The sequence below is a fragment of the Andrographis paniculata genome, unplaced genomic scaffold, assembly GCF_009805555.1.
Source record: "Andrographis paniculata isolate CXL003 unplaced genomic scaffold, ASM980555v1 Contig69END, whole genome shotgun sequence".
Taxonomy (NCBI): domain Eukaryota; kingdom Viridiplantae; phylum Streptophyta; class Magnoliopsida; order Lamiales; family Acanthaceae; genus Andrographis; species Andrographis paniculata.
This window is the reverse complement of record NW_026137605.1, coordinates 1,821,604-1,838,531: the sequence shown is the minus strand read 5'-3', so window position 1 is coordinate 1,838,531 and position 16,928 is coordinate 1,821,604. Positions and strand designations below refer to the sequence as shown.

Sequence of the window (16,928 nt, the reverse complement as noted above, 5' to 3'; positions counted from 1 at the left end):
GTTTGCATTAAAGTAGAATATGTTTAGGAAATATGTGGACTCCATCACTAATATTTGTATAAATAAATGGAAAATAGTGATTATAAATTTAAAGAACAAAATGTACTTGTTTACTAAATGTAAATGAACATATAAAATAGACACTTTTTAAAAAACTTAAAGGTTATTTAAAAAAAACATCACAACAACTATTCTATATCTATATATATATAGGGATAGGGGCGGATGCAGTATTAGGCTTGACCCACAAAAAAAAATTAAAAATAATACTAATTATCACTAAATTACAAATATATCGTTAAATATTAGTTCTATTTTTATTTCATGAATCAATTTCGGTATTCGACAAGATCCATCAAAAGAATTATTGATGTCTTGCTTTTTTTCCCTCCAATCGACTTTCCTCTTTTAATAAAAAGATATTGCAACTACTTGCATAATTATATTCTACAGAATTGTCAGAAGCAAAATCGATGTTTAATGTGATGAAATATTTTGGGATTTGGATCATTTAAATGAATTTTCTATGAAACTTGTTGAGACAAATAAAAATAGCAACTGCAAACGTGGAAAGACTATTTTCAACTATAACGATAATAAAAAGAAATTACATAATAGCATGAAAAAATAATTATTAAATAATTGTTTTTGTTACTTTTTTTTAGAAAGAGGTGTGTTTACGAAAAAGTTAATATAGATGCTATTGTCATGCGATACCAAAATATAAGATCTCGTCATAAACACTTATAACTATTTTGATGTATAAGTGATTGTTAATTTTTTCGTATATTTCTAATGTAAATTTTTATTAATTAATTATTTATTTATTTATTTTCATTTAATTATATTAATTTATCGACCCACCAAATTCAAAATCCTAGATCCGCCAACGTATATATATATTGCAAAATCTCACATTATATACTTATTTTGTTTTCTAAAACTAAAAGATAAAAAGTAAAAGTAAAAGTAAAATTAATAAAAATAAAATAAAAATCTCTATCTAAAGATAGTCATGTTATTTTGGAGTTTAAACATGTACCTTATATAAACACAAACCTTGAAAAATCATAAGGAAGGGAGGTTTATTTTGACAGTTTTTTTATATAACTTTATATCCTACCTTCACAGTCTTTTATATATTTTATACAGTTTCTAATATTAATGTCAAAGGCCAAATGATCAATTTTCTTTAAGTAGTTTGGATAATAAGGTTCAATATTAGAGTTGTCAAAATTGACCCACATGACAAGCTAATGCTAAACACATGAGTCGATGAATTTTGACTAGACAAACCACGACGAGAGAGGGTTAAAAATGAGTTAACCCCATGGTTCGCCTAGTGTGACTTTCTCGTCGGACCTGGTTTGCAAGGTATTAAGTTCAGCCGGAGGTTTACACTTTCGGGTAACGCTTGCGGGTTCCCACATCATTCAAAAAAAAAAAAAAAAAGTTAACTTAGTTTGCAGGGTATTAGGTTCGGCCGAAGGTTTACCCGGTGCGCACTTTCGGATAGCGACGGCAGATTTCCACGTCATAAAAAAAAATTAAAAAAAATAAAAAGTTAACCCAATCCTCCTTTAAGCCTAGCGGGGTAAATTAACTCGAAGACCTAACCTATTTTGATAGCTATAGGTTTCTTCTTCCTTTAAAGAAAGAAAAAACAAAACACCACAATTGAAGAGCAAAACCCTTGCACCATTATCATTCCACAATAAGAAACAAGTCGTTGACTAATTTTAGAAACAAATCGATAATACAATAAAATCTCTTAACAACTTAAATGATAAATGCATCAACACACCTTGTGTTTAAGAAAACCTTCAATTATTTCCAAAGAATCACCGAATACCATATATATCGAAACACTAATAGATCGAGAGCTAACCTAGGCTCTGATACCATGTCGAATGCTAAAGACTGTCTCACCTAAAAGCTCGAATCGTTAGGAAAACTAAATCATTATTCATATATCCGTAAACGGGAATCCCAACAGTTTACATATATATTTTAAAAGTTTAAGTACTATTCATCGACAATAATGAAATCTTTTTCTTTAAAACATCGTATCAAATACTTTTAAGTTTTTTCAATTCAATTCCAAATTATTAAAAAAAAAAAAAAAAAAAGAAAAGCAGAGCCCTAAATTTTAGTATGTCAATAATAGTGAATGACAAGTAGTCAATGCAGGTATCCAAATAAGCACAAAAAAGACCACATATATATTTTCCATAACCGGAGTTTATTTAACAAACTTACTTTTTATTTAAATATTACATCAAGTATATTTTAATTCTAAATTTTTATTTCCTTTGTTTCAATCCAAAGAGTCATTTGGAGTTCTGTAGTAGATTAAGGGTGTGTTCGGTTGAGAGATTTGGACAAAATCTTACTATTCATCCAAAATTTTCCCCCCAAAAAACATCAAATCAAACACCTATTTTTTATTTTTTATATTATACTAAAAATCAATTTTACATTCAAAACATCACATCATCACCTATTTATATCACATCATACAACTATTCAAATTCAAAATTTTTACTATTCAAATCTCAACTCAAAATCCAAACCCCCAAACAAACACACCCTAAATAATATTATTTTATTAGTTAATAAAAATATAAAAAAAAATTACATTTTCGGCTTTTTATTATCATGTATTAATTAATTATATATATAATTATATATTTTAAATTTAGCTAAAAATTAAAGTATTTTAATATTAATATATAATTAATTTTTATTAAAATAAAAAAATAATATTTTTTGAATAAGACCGATGAAATAGAATTTTTTCCTTTTTTGAATGCGCACCAAAACACCAAAACATGATCAAACAAACATCATAGAAGGTATTATCTTAAAATCAAAGTGACATCCTAGAGTCTGCACCGTATTAAGTTTAGGGTTCGTTCGGAAGTTTACTCAGTGCGTACTTCGACAGCGGCTACGAGTTATCATGTCATCAATACATATATATATTATTAATTAAGTAAAAAATAAAATAAAATAAGTTTTTTCACTTCTTAATTTTTATTAATTAATTGCAAATGGTTCGACTGCTTTGTGCAAGAGGAGAAGAACAAAACAAAAATATGAGTAATACTTATCATAATGAGTATTTGATTATCAATCAAATATCTATTCAAATTTTAAATCGAATATCGAATCGAATAAAATTATTTCAGCGCTAATTGTAAAGCCCGGACATAAAACTAAACTTACCGAGCATCAAAGCCCTACTGTTCCCAATAAAAATAAAAGCGGTATCTGAGCTGAAGCCATGAAAAGCAAGACATAGTTCCGTTTAGTCGAATTCTTCTCGAAGCTTTGCACTTCCGAAATCAATATCCTCTTCATCGTCTTCACCAGAAACACTCCCATGCAGAAGCTCTCGAACAAGGCAACTGCATGATACAAAGAGCTCGTAAACAACCTCGTCGCCAAGACCACACTTGCCCCGACAAATGTGTACCCGGAATAGGCGATGATATCGAGCAACGGAACATCCCCGCCGCCTCCTAAGACGTGTAGCGTGGCTTCGACCAGTAGGACTTGCAGCAGCCAACACAGCAATCCTGTGTTGAACTGCACGGATAACATTTCGGGGCTGAACCTGCCAAAAATTGCTCCTCTATTCATAAAACAAACGATTGCGAAAAATGAGACATTTATAAGAGTCGAAAATGTAATAACTGATAGTAATAATGTGTTAAGACGAGGTGCTCAGAAGGATCGATTCAATATAAGAAGTCCAATGAGCAGTTGATTTGAGTAATCGAATTTGATATGACATCTAGACTCATATCTATTAATAAAATTGTGCTCGAATCTTGATTCCTAGAGGTTCGAATAATGCTTTAAAGCTACAAAATATGGCTCGGTTCGACTCGATTAACAACTCTAATTTGTATGTAGATTGCAAATTCATTTCTTCCTCCTAAAAATACCACATTCTGATTCTAAACCTCTCAAACAATCTCTACTTTTAGCAACATTATTCATTTCTCTGTTTTCGGAGCTAAAATTTTTTGAATGGCTATAAAAACTTTCGAGTAAAATTTGGAAAGTAAATAAATGGAGACACTCTGATGATTCCTATTAAGACTCCAGCGGATTGGGACATATACATCCAGACACTAGCTCATGTATGCCCACATAATAACAAGAATAACGAGAAAACATATCAGGTAATGAGAGCATACTTGTGATGAAATCCAAGGAGGAAACCTGCAAGAAGAACATACGTTGCGAATGCCATCACCGGAATGTAGAGATCGGGTGCATTTACGTCGTCCATCGGAGGCTTGAATGTTAACTTCAATTTTCCACCATCACCCTCCACTGTCCTCATCCAGTGTCCCTACAATTTGCACTCAACAAGGATATAACTTTAAGAGAGTGGATAATATGTGGAGGTTTTTCACGATTATGTTACTGAATGTTACGAAAATTTCTTGAAAACTACATAAAAAATATTTTGAACGATATAAAACATGCTTTGAACACAATCTCGACCGAAAATTAATAGCGATTAGATAATGTAGAGAAATGCATGTCACTGAGAATGCAATCTCAACAAACAATGACTTATTTGTTTAATCTAACTGTGACTACATAATATAATTTAGAAAATGGGGTATTGTACAATATAAAATATACGATTGAATCACATACAAAATCTGTATATGTTGAACACATAATCCATCAGATTTTAATTTTCAACACCAGATCCCAGATTATACTATAACTTAATGCTGAAAAATCAATACATAAAAACAAGCATAACATATCACCGCCACACAGTCATCATCATCATCATAATAACAAGCTCTACGTATGATCATTGTACCTTGTGCAGAAATGGAAACAGAACCACCTTCAACTTGTTCTTCACATACTCTTCATTCACTTGGAAGTAATATCTGGGATTGGAAATGTACCTCTCAATCTGTACACAATGAATTATACCGAATAAATTACATACAAAACATTAATATGCAGATAGAACCGTAAATTCTTTCAGCTAATAATAATATCAGTTATAATATAAAATAAATTATTATATTACCCTGGTTTGAACAAACTGAGATGCTCCAATGAGATCATCAGATTCAGCTACATAGTTGAGTACAGTGCTGATTTGATCTGCAGTTTGATTGTAAGTATAACATGCAGGAGTGAAGAGCAATGATGAGGTTTGGGCATCAGCCATTATACTGCTGGTTTGGACAATAAAAGCTTTTCTTGGTGAAGGTTGTCAGAATTGCATAGCATGCAAAGCTCGACCTGAGAAGTTGTTTCAGGTGATGGCTTGAAAAACACTGAAGGGCCTTATAGATTAAGTGTGCAGTAGTCAGCCTTATCTAGTTTGTAACAAAAATTACATGTTCTAACACAAATATATGAAGAACACTGCATATATTTTCCGTATGATTCACCATTATGTTAGTCAAAATAATGTATAGAATATCTATATTTATGCACAAAATCCTAATAAAAATTATGCAGGGTATTTCACACATTTACAGTAAAATGCATGTATTATACACATGTTTACCCTAACAAATACTCCCTCCGTCCCAGCTAAATTGTCCTATTTAGCTTAGGCACAGAGTTTTAAGTATTGTGTAATTAGTAAGTAATTAAAAAATGTATTAGTGAAAATAATTATGGTTTAATAAAATAATTATAGATTAAAATTAAGATGATTAAATAATTTAATTAAAATAAAAAAAAATTATAAATTATCAATTTTAAAATATGATTAAAGTGTACCATTATATTTCCAGAAAAAAATAACAAATTATGTGGGATGGACAAAAATAAAAATATAGGACAAATTAAGTAAGATAGAGGGAGTATAACATAAAGATATAATTTTACCATCTTGTGAAATCTTGCTCAACTTAAAAATTATTTGAATATATTTTCAAACTCAGACTTGTTAAAATGGTCATATTAAAAGAGTAGGAAATATATTGGGAGTTAACACTTCCCAATGATTTGGATAACTCTACACATCCCAATGAACTTTGTCTCCACTCACCTTACAATTATTGTGAATGGGACTTTAAGACTAAGTAGGTAAACCTAATGTAAGTTTAGATTAAATTCAGGTAGCATCTAAATAATACAATATTTCATTATATATAGTGTTATGAATAAATGGTGATTTAAGGTTACACATTCAAATATTTATTGTTTACTTGGAGCTTTCTGTTTGGCAGAGATTATAAGTTCTTTATGTGTTTATACAGAAAAAAGACTTAGGAGGAGGAAGAAAAAATCCTTCCCAACAATTTTTTGGCCTAAAGAACATGTGATAAAATACTAGTGCAGAAGCTTACAATTGGGCTACGACACTAACAAGTGTTGAAGTCCTGTAGCTAAAAGATCTGTTTGGAGAGCCATATATGGTACAAATATGAACAGACCAGTCATATGTATCGTGACAATTAGCAAAATATGCACATGGCCAATAGTTCGTAGTTTCATCACACATATCAAAGTTGATTGTCATTTCATTCAAGAGGTACTGATGAATAAAAAGATTTGTACTTTGTTCACACTCTCTTAAAAGCTCTTGAAAGCAAATAGTGGATGTATTTACTAAGGCATTGGTGTTGCTAACCCCCAATATTCAAATATTGGGCGCGCTACCAAGAGGGCTCTGGTGGCCCATACACAAGGACCAATGGAAACAAACCCAAGCTGTCAAATATAACTAATAGATAAATAAAAATGTAAATATAAATAAATGTGAAATGTTCAAACATAAACTTTGAACAATGAATGGTTTCTCCAGGTGTGTACAAGAAAATAGCAGTAAAGCTATTCCACAATTACAATAAGTAACCTTCAGAAGCTGTCCAAGAAATATTTATATATATATATATACATATATATATGCGTGTGTGTGTGTGTGTGTATTGCAATATTGCATATCAACTCAATCAATTTGATAGCATTCTAGTAAATTTCATTGCTAATTTATGGGCATTAAAATAGAGTACGTGTATATAATTGCAACTTTTCCCTTTGAATTTGTAAGAATTTTTTCACCAAATTGTCTTCTTGTTACAAATCAGATTTCAAACAAAACAGATTATCATAACATGATCCATCTGAGGAACTTACCTTCTCATACAATCTTGCTGTACATCGTGTCATAATTGGGATCTCTCATATTCTTCTGGAAGCTGCCTGTAACATTTAGATCCAATTCATAGCTACATCAGAAACTGCAGAACACGAACCCTGGAGGTGTATATATATATATATATATATCTAAAAGTAATATATCTTCATACCATTTTATTCAATTACCAGTCACTGGCCAGTCATTTGCCAGACCATCTTCTTGCTCTTAGATCCATACAACCTCACTGTGTCCTTCACTGGCACAGGCATGAGATCATCAACTTCGGATCTTGTTACCTGGAGCATCTTGCCAATATGTTTTGAAGTAATGTTCTTTCCACACTCAGCAACACATTCTGTAGCCATGGTTGTCTCCTCTGGATTGGGATTACTGGCCTCACATTTTCTGTCACTTTTAGACAGCTGCTTGATGTGTTTCTTCCCCTTTTCATGACCCCTCATGGCTGTCTCACACAAGGTCCCTACATTGCAAAGCTCACACCAGTATGTATACTTTTCTTGTCTTGGATTAACATTTTTCTGCACATTAGGATCAAATGCAGACTCATTTTCATTCAAGGTCTTTAGGCTATCTGGAAATGGTTGCACATCCAGTCCCTTTGAGCTTGCTTCACTAGTCATCTTAGGCTGAGAACATTCAACTGTAAAAGTTGTTCCGTTCTCCGAGCTTGTAGCCACTGATCTTCCATCATCAGAATTAGTAGCTACCTTCCCAGTTGACTTAACTACATACATTTTCCGAGCCCCCATAGACTTACTTTCATTCAAGTTGTTTGAATTTGGCCCAACTAGAAATGGTTGCACATCCAATCCCCTTGAGCTTGCTTCACTATTCATCTTAGGCTGAGAACATTCATCTGTAAAGGTTGTTCCCTTCTCTGAGCTTGGAACTACTGATCTTCCATCGTCATAATTAGCAGCTACTTTCCCAGTTGACTTAGCTACATAAATTTTCCGAGCCCCTGTAGACTTACTTTCATTCAAGTTGTTTGAATTTGGGCTAACTGGAAATGGTTGCACATCGAATCCCCTTGAGCTTGCTTCGCTAGTCATCGTAGGCTGAGAGCGTTCAACTGTAATGGTTGTTCCGTTCTCTGCGCTTGGATGTACTGCTCCTCCATCATCAGAATTAGTAGCTACCTTCCCAGTTGACTTAACTACATAAATTTTCCGAGCCCCCATAGACTTACTTTCATTCAAGTTGTTTGAATTTGGGCTAACTGGAAATGGTTGCACATCCAATCCCCTTGATCTTGCTTCGCTGGTTGTCTTCGGCTGAAAAGGTTTAACTGTAGAATTTGTTCCCTTCTCTGAGCTTGGCACTACTGATTTAACGTCAACAGAATTAGTAGCTACCTTCCCCGTAGATTTGATAATATAAATTTTCCGAGCCCCCTTAGATCTTAATGATTCGTCCTTCAACCTGTGTTTCTTTCCTTGCATGTGCTCATTCAAAGCTTTTTCATTGGGAGCAAGAACTTGGCAAAGGGCACAACTCCAATCCATCTCTTGAGAAAATGCTGCATCATTGAAATCATCAGAGTTCTGGTTATCGTCGCATGGAGGCAGATCCTCCGGATCCCTAATATTCCTAGGCAGGAAAGATCCATCAGATAAAAACGAGGGTCTCCTATCCACACTCTGATCCATGATTCCAACAGCCTGCACAGACTTAGCAGCACTCATCGAAGTTGGGTTTTTTTCAGAACCCTCAGTTACTAATTCGGCTTCTCTTGATTTATGTTTCTTTCCATGAAGATGCTCATTCAGAGATCTTTCGCTGGACGCAGTAATTTGGCAAAGGGCACACCTCCACTCTACATTGTGAGCTAATGAAGACTTGTGTTGATTCAAATCACCTGAGTCCAGATTTGCCTGCAATGGAGGCAAACTGTCAATATTCTCTAGTAAAGATTTGGATGCAGATACCATTTCATCTTTCAATGGTGAATATGTAGTTCCTGCAGTACTTGAATCAGCCTCATTCAATTTGTGCTTCATTCCCTGCAGGCGCTCATTTGGAACTCGTTCATTGGGAGCAATAGTTTGGCAAAGTGAAGAACACCACTTTGCATTTTCAACTGAAATTGGAGACTGTTTTTCCTTCAAAACATCTGAATTCGAATTGTCCAACAATGGAGCCAAGGCTGATCTTGTCTGCTTGGTGTTCATAAGTAGCAAAGTTTCGTCAGTATGTTGCACTCCCACATCTGTGCTTGTCGCCATGGATCCGTCAGCCTGAGCAGGCTTAGCTGCTTTCACTGGGATGTATACAGTTTTATAGCTTTTTCCAGTCGCCTTATCATTTAATGCATCCTTTTTTAACTCGCTTTCCTTTCCACATAACTGATCATTCAAATCTCGAACATCAGCAGTAACTTGGGAAAGTTGATTATTGTTTGAATTCTCAGGTTTCAGGTCATATTGCAAAGGAGGTCGACTCCTTTCTTTCAACCTTGCCTCCCCAGTAATCTCACAGACCAAAGGTTTAACATCCTTTCCATCCAGATCAATGGGTTTAACAACATGATTGGAATTACTTACAGTCGATGCAGGAAGTCCAATGATACTGTTTTTCCCATCTCCCTCTGCTCTCAATGCAGCCACCTTCGAATTGTGTTTTCTCCCTTTATGATGCTCATCTAGTGCTCTTTCATTAGGAGCAACAATTCCACAAAGTACACAATTCCACTCCAACTTAGGACTTGATGCACACAAGTTTTTCATCAAAGGATCTGAATTCACTTTCCCTTGCAACAGAGCCATATTCTTTTCTTTTGAGTTCACTTCCCCAGTCTTCTGAAGTACCAATGACTCACCTGTAAATTTCACCCTCTCCTCCATAATTACATCTATTCTTCCAGCATCATGGACTGAATTCATAGCCATAGTTGAAGATTCAATGCTACAGCTTGTCGCAGTCTCCCCCAACCCGTGCTTTTCTCCGTGCAGGTGCACATTAAGAGCTCTTTCATTGTTAGCTACAAATTCACAAAGGCCACAACTCCACTCCACCTTCTTCAAAACATTTGAGTCCAGGTTTTCTTGCAACATATGCATGCCCGGTTCCTCTAAGGTTGTCCCCAAACTCTTCTTAAGCAGTAACGGGTCATCTTTCAATTTTATTCCCTCTTCTGTGATTGGATTTATCATTCCTGCAATATGGTCAGGCTTGGCATCGGTGATAAGGAATGGTTCACCACTAGAAACTTCAAGATCCTTCAAATTGTGTTTCTTCCCCTGCATGGGCTCATCGAGAACCCTTTTGTTGGGAGCTGTAACCTGGCAAGGGGAACAACTCCACTCCATATGGTGAGCTAATGTAACTTGATTTGTCTTTACATCTGTATTCATGTTCAGAAGCAATGGAGGTTTGGTAGCAGTTACTGAGGACACTCCAGCCTCCTTTAACTTATGTTTCTTACCCTGCCAATGCTCAATAAGAGCACATTCATTGGGAGCAACAACTTTGCAAAGGTGACAATTCCACTTCAATGTTTGATCTGATGATGATTGAATTTTCTTCAAATCATCTGACTTCATATTCTCTGGAAATTGAGGAAGATCCTGTTCCATTGAGGTTGCCTCACCAGTCTTTATAGGCAGTACAGGTTCAGCTGTAAACTTCACTCCCCCACAGGTGCATGGATCTACAGTTTCCATGGCAGAACAAGTAGTAGCTGTCCTTGGAGAAAGTCCCATGCCAGAGCATTTCCTGGCACCCTCAGTTCTTAAGGCAGTCTCCTTCAACTTGTGTTTTTTCCCCTGCAGATGATCATTCAGATTCTTTTCACTGGTAGCAGTAATTTGGCAAAGGCCACAACTCCACTCCACCTTAGGTTCGAATGAACACTGATAGTTGATTAAATCCTCCACTTTCTGGTCATCTAGCAAAGAAGGATGATTCTGCTCCCCCAAGCTAGACTTTGTAGTCTTCTCAAAGAGGATGGTTTCAGATAAAAGTTTATCCCTGGCCTCATTCAGATCAATGGTTCCAGCAGTATGACCAGAGTTCTTAACAGTCACTGGAGGAAGTTCAACACAACAGTGGTTTCCATACACCTCACTTAATACTGCCAGCTTTAAATCATGTTTCCTTCCCATGAGATGATTATTTAGAGCTCTTGGATCGGGAGCAACAATTTGGCAAGGGGAACAACTCTGCTCCAACATTTGATTTAATGCACAGGAAATTTTTGCCATATCTCCTGAAATCAGTTTTTCTTGCAATGGAAACATATCCATTTCCTTCAAGTTTGAACTCACAGTTTGCTTGAACAGCCAGGATTCACTTGTAGACATCTCTGTTTCCTCCATGCTTATATCTACGGTTTCAGCACCCTGGACCAAGTCAGATGCCTGTGAGGATATGTCAATGCTGGAATTGTCTCCAGTCTCTTCCACTCTTAATGCAATCTCCTTCAGCTTGTGCTTTTTTCCCTGTAAGTTCTCTTTTAAGGCTTCTTCAATGGGGGCTATACTTGGGGGAAGTTCCATGCCAAAGTTACTCCCAGCCCCCTCAGCTATTAATGAAGCTTCCTTCAACTTGTGTTTCTTTCCCTGCAGATGATCATTCAAAGCTTTTTCGTTGGGAGCAGTAATTTGGCAGAGGGCGCAACTCCACTCCATCTTATGTGGTACTGTAGAATGATGTTTCTTCAGCTCCTCCAATTTCAGGTCGTCTGGCAATGGAGGCAACCTCTGTTCCTTCAAGCTTGGTTCCACAGTCTTCTCAAATGATTCAGAAAAAAATTCAGCACTGTCCTCATTCAGATCACTTATTCCTGCTACATTAACAGAGTTAGTGACGGTCATAGTAGGAAGTTCAACACCATTGTATTTTTCATTCTCCTCACATCTTAATATAGCCGCTTTTAAATTATGTTTCTTTCCCTTGAGATGCTCATTTAGAGCTCTTTCATTGGGAGCACTAATTTGGCAAAGGGAACAAGTCCAATCCAACTTTTGACTTAATGCACACGAACTTTTTGTTAAGTCTCCGGAACTCAATTTCTCTTGCAATGGAAACTCCAACTTTGCTTCCACAGTCTTCTTAAGCAACAAAGATTGGGTTGTAAACTCCATCCTCTCTGCCATGCTCATCTCTCTGCTTTCAGAAACCTGGACCAAACTAGCAGTTTCCAGTGGGGATAATTCAATGCAACAGTTGTTTTCAGCCTCCCCAGCTATTACTGCAGCTTCCCTTAACTTGTGTTTTTTTCCCTTCAAGTGCTCATTTAGTTCTTGTTCATTGGGAGTAAAAACTTCGCAAAGAGTGCAACTCCACTCTACCTTTTGAACTAACATGGAATTATTTTTCTCTGCATCATCCCTGTTCAGGTTATTTTCCAACACAAGCAATTTCTGTTCCTCTAGGCTTACCTCCCCAGTCTTCTTAAGCAGTATTGGTTTAGGTGTGAATTTTATTCTCTCCTCTGTGCTCGGATGGCCAGTTCCTACAACCTGAACAGACTTAGGAGCTTTAATAGAAGGTCCAATACTAGAGCTTCTTCCTTCTTCCATCGATTTGTGTTCCGTACCCTCCACGTGCTCATGAAGAGCTCTTCCGCTCGTAGCAATAAATTGAGAACTCTCTACACTTTGATCAAATGAAATCTGAGTTCTCTTCAAATCACCCTTGTCCATGTTCTCCAGCAACAGAGATTGATCACACTCATTTAAGAATGTTTTCTCTGTCTTCATATGTAGTAAAGGTTTCAGTGTAAAATTAACTCCTTGGTCCATCCTTGAATCTGTGGCTTCTATATCTTGCTCAGGTTTGGTAACTGCCACTAAGAACATATTACTTCCAGCCTCCTTTGACTTGTGCTTCTTTCCCTGCAGGTGCTCCTTTAGTGAATATTCATTGGTGGCAACAATTTTACAAAGGTCACAATTCCATTTCGCCTTTTGATCGAATGTGAATTGGTTTTTCCTCAAATCGTCTGAATTCATATTTTCTGGAAATAGAGGAAGATCATGTTTCTTTACACTAGCCTCCTCAGTGTTAGGCAGCAAAGGTTCCAATCCACATTTCATTGCCTCATCTGTGCATGGATCTGTGGGGGCATAGATTGTAGATTTCCCAGGAGAAAGCTCCATGCCACAGTTTTTCCCTTCTCCATCGACTCTTAATGCAGACTCCATCACCTTGTGTTTCTTTCGCTGCAGATGCTCATTCAGAGCTTGTTCATTAGGAGAAGTAAATTGACAAAGGGCACAACTCCATTCAAACTCTTGAACTGCACATTTATCTTCTTTTAAATGATCCACAATCAGGTTCTCCTGCACTGGAGACAGATCCCATTCCATCAAGGATGCTTCAGTCTTGACAAGTGGCGCTGATTCAATTGAAGTTTCCACCCCCTTAAGAGAGCTTAAATTTATGGTTTCTTCTATCTGTAATTTCCGCCTGTGTTTCTTTCCCCGAAGATGCTCATTAAGTGATCTTTCATTGGGCATACTAACATGGCAAAGGTCACAACTACACTTCCCATCAAGCTTTTGATCAATGGCAGGTAGTGAAACCTCACTCTTTGCTCTAGATACATCATCACCAGGTTTAGCCTACAAATTTCAAAACAATGTTCATACAAGGCACTGTTACTGCAATAACCTAGTTGCTGAAAATCTGTAAACCTCATACACCAGAATATGTGATTCATTTAACCAAAACATAAAAGGTTCGCTTTCATGATTTATTACAAAATTACTCTTGAAAGTGAGAAGATAATAGGTTATAAAGCGTTAATCTAATGGAGTTCATAAGAAAAACATAAGATGATAAGGCATTTTTACCAGCACACAGAGAGGGGAGAGCAAGCAATGCATACTAACCTGAACATTGCATTCTTTGATTTTATTCCCCTTGTTTGGTGTAAGCACTGGCGTATTAAAGTCTCCACTTCCGCACATTCTATATAGCCTTTTCATCTCCTCTACTCCCATGTTAATTATTTCCGCTGGAGACATGTGCTCCAATCGAGTCCCCGATGGTGAATCAATGTTATTCGTGTGTTGAGAAAGTCCAAATGGGAAACTGTCACCACCTATTGGCAGAGCCAGTTCCATTGCAGTCATCAGATTATGCATTCTTGCAATCTCAGATAAGATTACCTCCCCTCTAGTCTGCTCCTTTTCAATTTCAATTTGAAGCGCCTCGTGCATATTATTAAGGTAAGGGGGGTGGAGAGGGTCAGGATAAACACCCAAGTTCGATCCCATATAGCTTACTGAAACATGGTCAAAACACAAAACAAACTTAGCGGAAAAAATAACAATGAATAAGGGGGTGCAATAAAACTCTAACCTGAACTCTATTTAGTGAAGCCAACTAACCACTAATCACCCACAGAATATGGTAAATTTAGAAGTTTGTTTTGCCAAGGGAATATGAATGAAATAGCCAAGTATTCCAGGACAGTAAGCACCATTAGTTTCAAAACAACTGTTTCCCATCATTCCTTCCATGTTCAATGAATCCCACAAATTTTATGTTCTTGAACTTTGATGAAATGCACTAGATAAATGTCTCTCCTCTCAAGATCAACTATATATGCTGCTTATCTTTCTTTGCTGCAAAGTTACAAATTTTGCATAATATTTAGAATAACACAAAGTCTGTCCATTTAAAATTTTAAAACAAAACTAGAGCGATGATAAAAAATTCAAAGTATCAGTGACATTAGCCATGGAACAAAATAAACTTGCATAATCTTTCACTGATTCACACATGACAAACACACTCTGTTGAAGACGATACTCTATTTGTACGCATTTATGCGAATCAGTTAGTGTGCCTCATGGCAGAAGAGAAAAAAAATTAAAAATTAAAATCAAATTATTTAAAAAAAAAAAAAAAACTAATTGAGAATCATATCGACAAACGTCATATACTCTAGCAGCATTCACTGTGTGCAACGGCAAAAAATAAAACTAGGAACTAAAAATTTCACACCTTGAAGTAGACAAATGATATATACCAATAAATGCACAAAAAGAGGAAGAAATACAGAAGCGATGAGAGAATGTACGAACCTCGAGCGGCTTCCTCGGCAACCAAAAGGCGTTTGCTGAAAATTGATTATAGATCACTCCAATATTATTCTCTATATCATCTGTAATCGTTCAACTTCTGATCAGTCAGCGAGCGGACAAAACATAAAAGAAAATTCGAGGAGAGAAAAGACCAAACCACCGAGTCCACGCAGCGCAGAAATGATCGCGTGGGATGCGTGGGATCGAAGATTCGAAACTGTTTCCCTTAAGGAATCTGTGTAGCCATGAAAGTGTGAGTTGGTTGGACCACAAAAATCAAGCAACAAGGGTTGCAAGCTAGCAGAAAGCACGGGCGTGTTGCTTTTAAAAATTTAATACACCCTCACTGAAATTTAGGATTAAAAATAATTATGAATTAAAATTAAAATTATGATTAATATAATTAAAATTTTAAAAAAATTACTATAGATTATACAATTTAAAATATAATTAATATGATATTATTTTTAGCATTATACGTGGGAATGACAAAATAAAAAGTATGATATACTTCGGCTCCCGTTTAAAGAACTCATTTATCATTTTTTTTTTTTAACGTTATATTTTTAAATATTAATTATTATATAAAAATATAATATAAATTAAAAAAAATGTAAAAATATTTAAATTAGTGTCTTATAATACTAATAGAAAAAAATTATACAAATAATATAAGAATATTTCAAAAATATTAAGTATAATGACAAAAAAAATAAATGTGACCCGTATAATTGTATTAGTGAGTAATTAAGAAATGTATTAGTAAAAATAATTATAATTTAATAAAAATAATTTTAGATTAAAATTAAGATGACTAAATAATTTTATTAAAATAAAAAAAATTATAAATTATAAATTTTAAAGATTAAAATGTATAATTATATTTTCAAAAAATTAAGTGGAAGATACGAAAATAGTGGACAAATTGAATACAATCTTGCTTACACATGTTTTTTTTTTGGAGTAATTGTAGAGAGAAGAAAGTATACTTGGGTATGTTTGGTTTGTATTTTTCGATTATATTTAATTTAGACGGTTCTTTTTTATGAAGTAAAATATATGTTTTTTTTTTTCTTTTTTTCTTTTTGAACGAAGTAATTATTTATTTTTTCTACTTAAAACTTAGTATATTAATACTTTATAGGTAATACTTCCTCCGTCCGTCTTTAAAAATTATATTTACTTTTTGCGTCATTGTATTTAACATTAAAAATGTCCTTATATTTGTATAATTTTGTGTACAGATATCCATGATCCACTACGCCTAAATAAAGGGATGGTCTGGTATTGTGGGGATTGAACGTGTGACCGTGAGGTCATGGGTTTAAACCCCTAGCGCATCAAGTCACCTGTCACACGTGGTTCGTCTAGTGTGACTTGTCTGTCGGGTCTCGTTTGAAAGGTATGAGTTTCGGCCATGAGTTTACCCAGTGCGCACTTTCGGATAGCGGTTGCATATTCTCATGTCATTAAAAAAAAAAAGTAGGCATTGTAGAGTATAGATAATTGTGTATGTAATATAAAAATAATGAATATATGTAATTAATTAATTTTATGTAAAAAAAAAAACAAAAAGAATACACCCTATCTAATGGTAACATACCATCAGGTCATTCCTTATAGAACTATATTATTATGTCTTTGTAAGACAAATAGTTTTTGATATATATTATATATATTTATATATAGTCCGGCCCAATATCTCTTGTATATATATATATATA

The 16,928-nt window shown here is 35.0% G+C and overlaps 2 protein-coding genes across 9 annotated transcripts; both read right to left on the bottom strand.

Annotated features, from left to right (window-relative positions):
• Window positions 1-3,083: 3,083 nt before the first annotated feature.
• LOC127263517 (uncharacterized) lies at window positions 3,084-5,659 on the bottom strand. 5 transcript variants are annotated; one of them, XM_051292592.1, is made up of 5 exons: window positions 5,075-5,659; window positions 4,856-4,954; window positions 4,209-4,366; window positions 3,479-3,637; window positions 3,084-3,410 (listed from the first exon to the last, which is right to left on the bottom strand). In XM_051292592.1, the coding sequence occupies exons 1-5, from the start codon at window positions 5,216-5,218 to the stop codon at window positions 3,311-3,313; spliced, it is 660 nt and encodes a 219-aa protein (XP_051148549.1). In that variant the 5' UTR covers window positions 5,219-5,659; the 3' UTR covers window positions 3,084-3,310. The 5 variants fall into 5 exon arrangements, with proteins under 5 accessions (XP_051148549.1, XP_051148547.1, XP_051148548.1 ...); XM_051292590.1 differs by having other exon boundaries at window positions 3,084-3,637; window positions 4,251-4,366; XM_051292591.1 differs by having other exon boundaries at window positions 3,084-3,619; window positions 4,251-4,366; window positions 5,075-5,653.
• On the bottom strand, window positions 5,214-15,492 carry LOC127263516 (uncharacterized). Of its 4 annotated transcripts, none has more exons than XR_007841489.1 (5): window positions 15,205-15,486; window positions 14,005-14,399; window positions 7,317-13,734; window positions 7,144-7,209; window positions 5,214-5,292 (listed from the first exon to the last, which is right to left on the bottom strand). XR_007841489.1 is itself a non-coding variant. In XM_051292587.1 (5 exons), the coding sequence occupies exons 3-4, from the start codon at window positions 14,389-14,391 to the stop codon at window positions 7,336-7,338; spliced, it is 6,786 nt and encodes a 2,261-aa protein (XP_051148544.1). In that variant the 5' UTR covers window positions 14,392-14,399; window positions 15,205-15,284; window positions 15,365-15,492; the 3' UTR covers window positions 5,897-7,209; window positions 7,317-7,335. The 4 variants fall into 4 exon arrangements, 3 of the variants coding, with proteins under 3 accessions (XP_051148544.1, XP_051148543.1, XP_051148542.1); XM_051292587.1 differs by lacking the exon at window positions 5,214-5,292 and having other exon boundaries at window positions 5,897-7,209; window positions 15,205-15,284; window positions 15,365-15,492; XM_051292586.1 differs by lacking the exon at window positions 5,214-5,292 and having other exon boundaries at window positions 5,897-7,209; window positions 15,205-15,284; window positions 15,362-15,486.
• Between the last annotated feature and the right edge of the window lie 1,436 nt (window positions 15,493-16,928).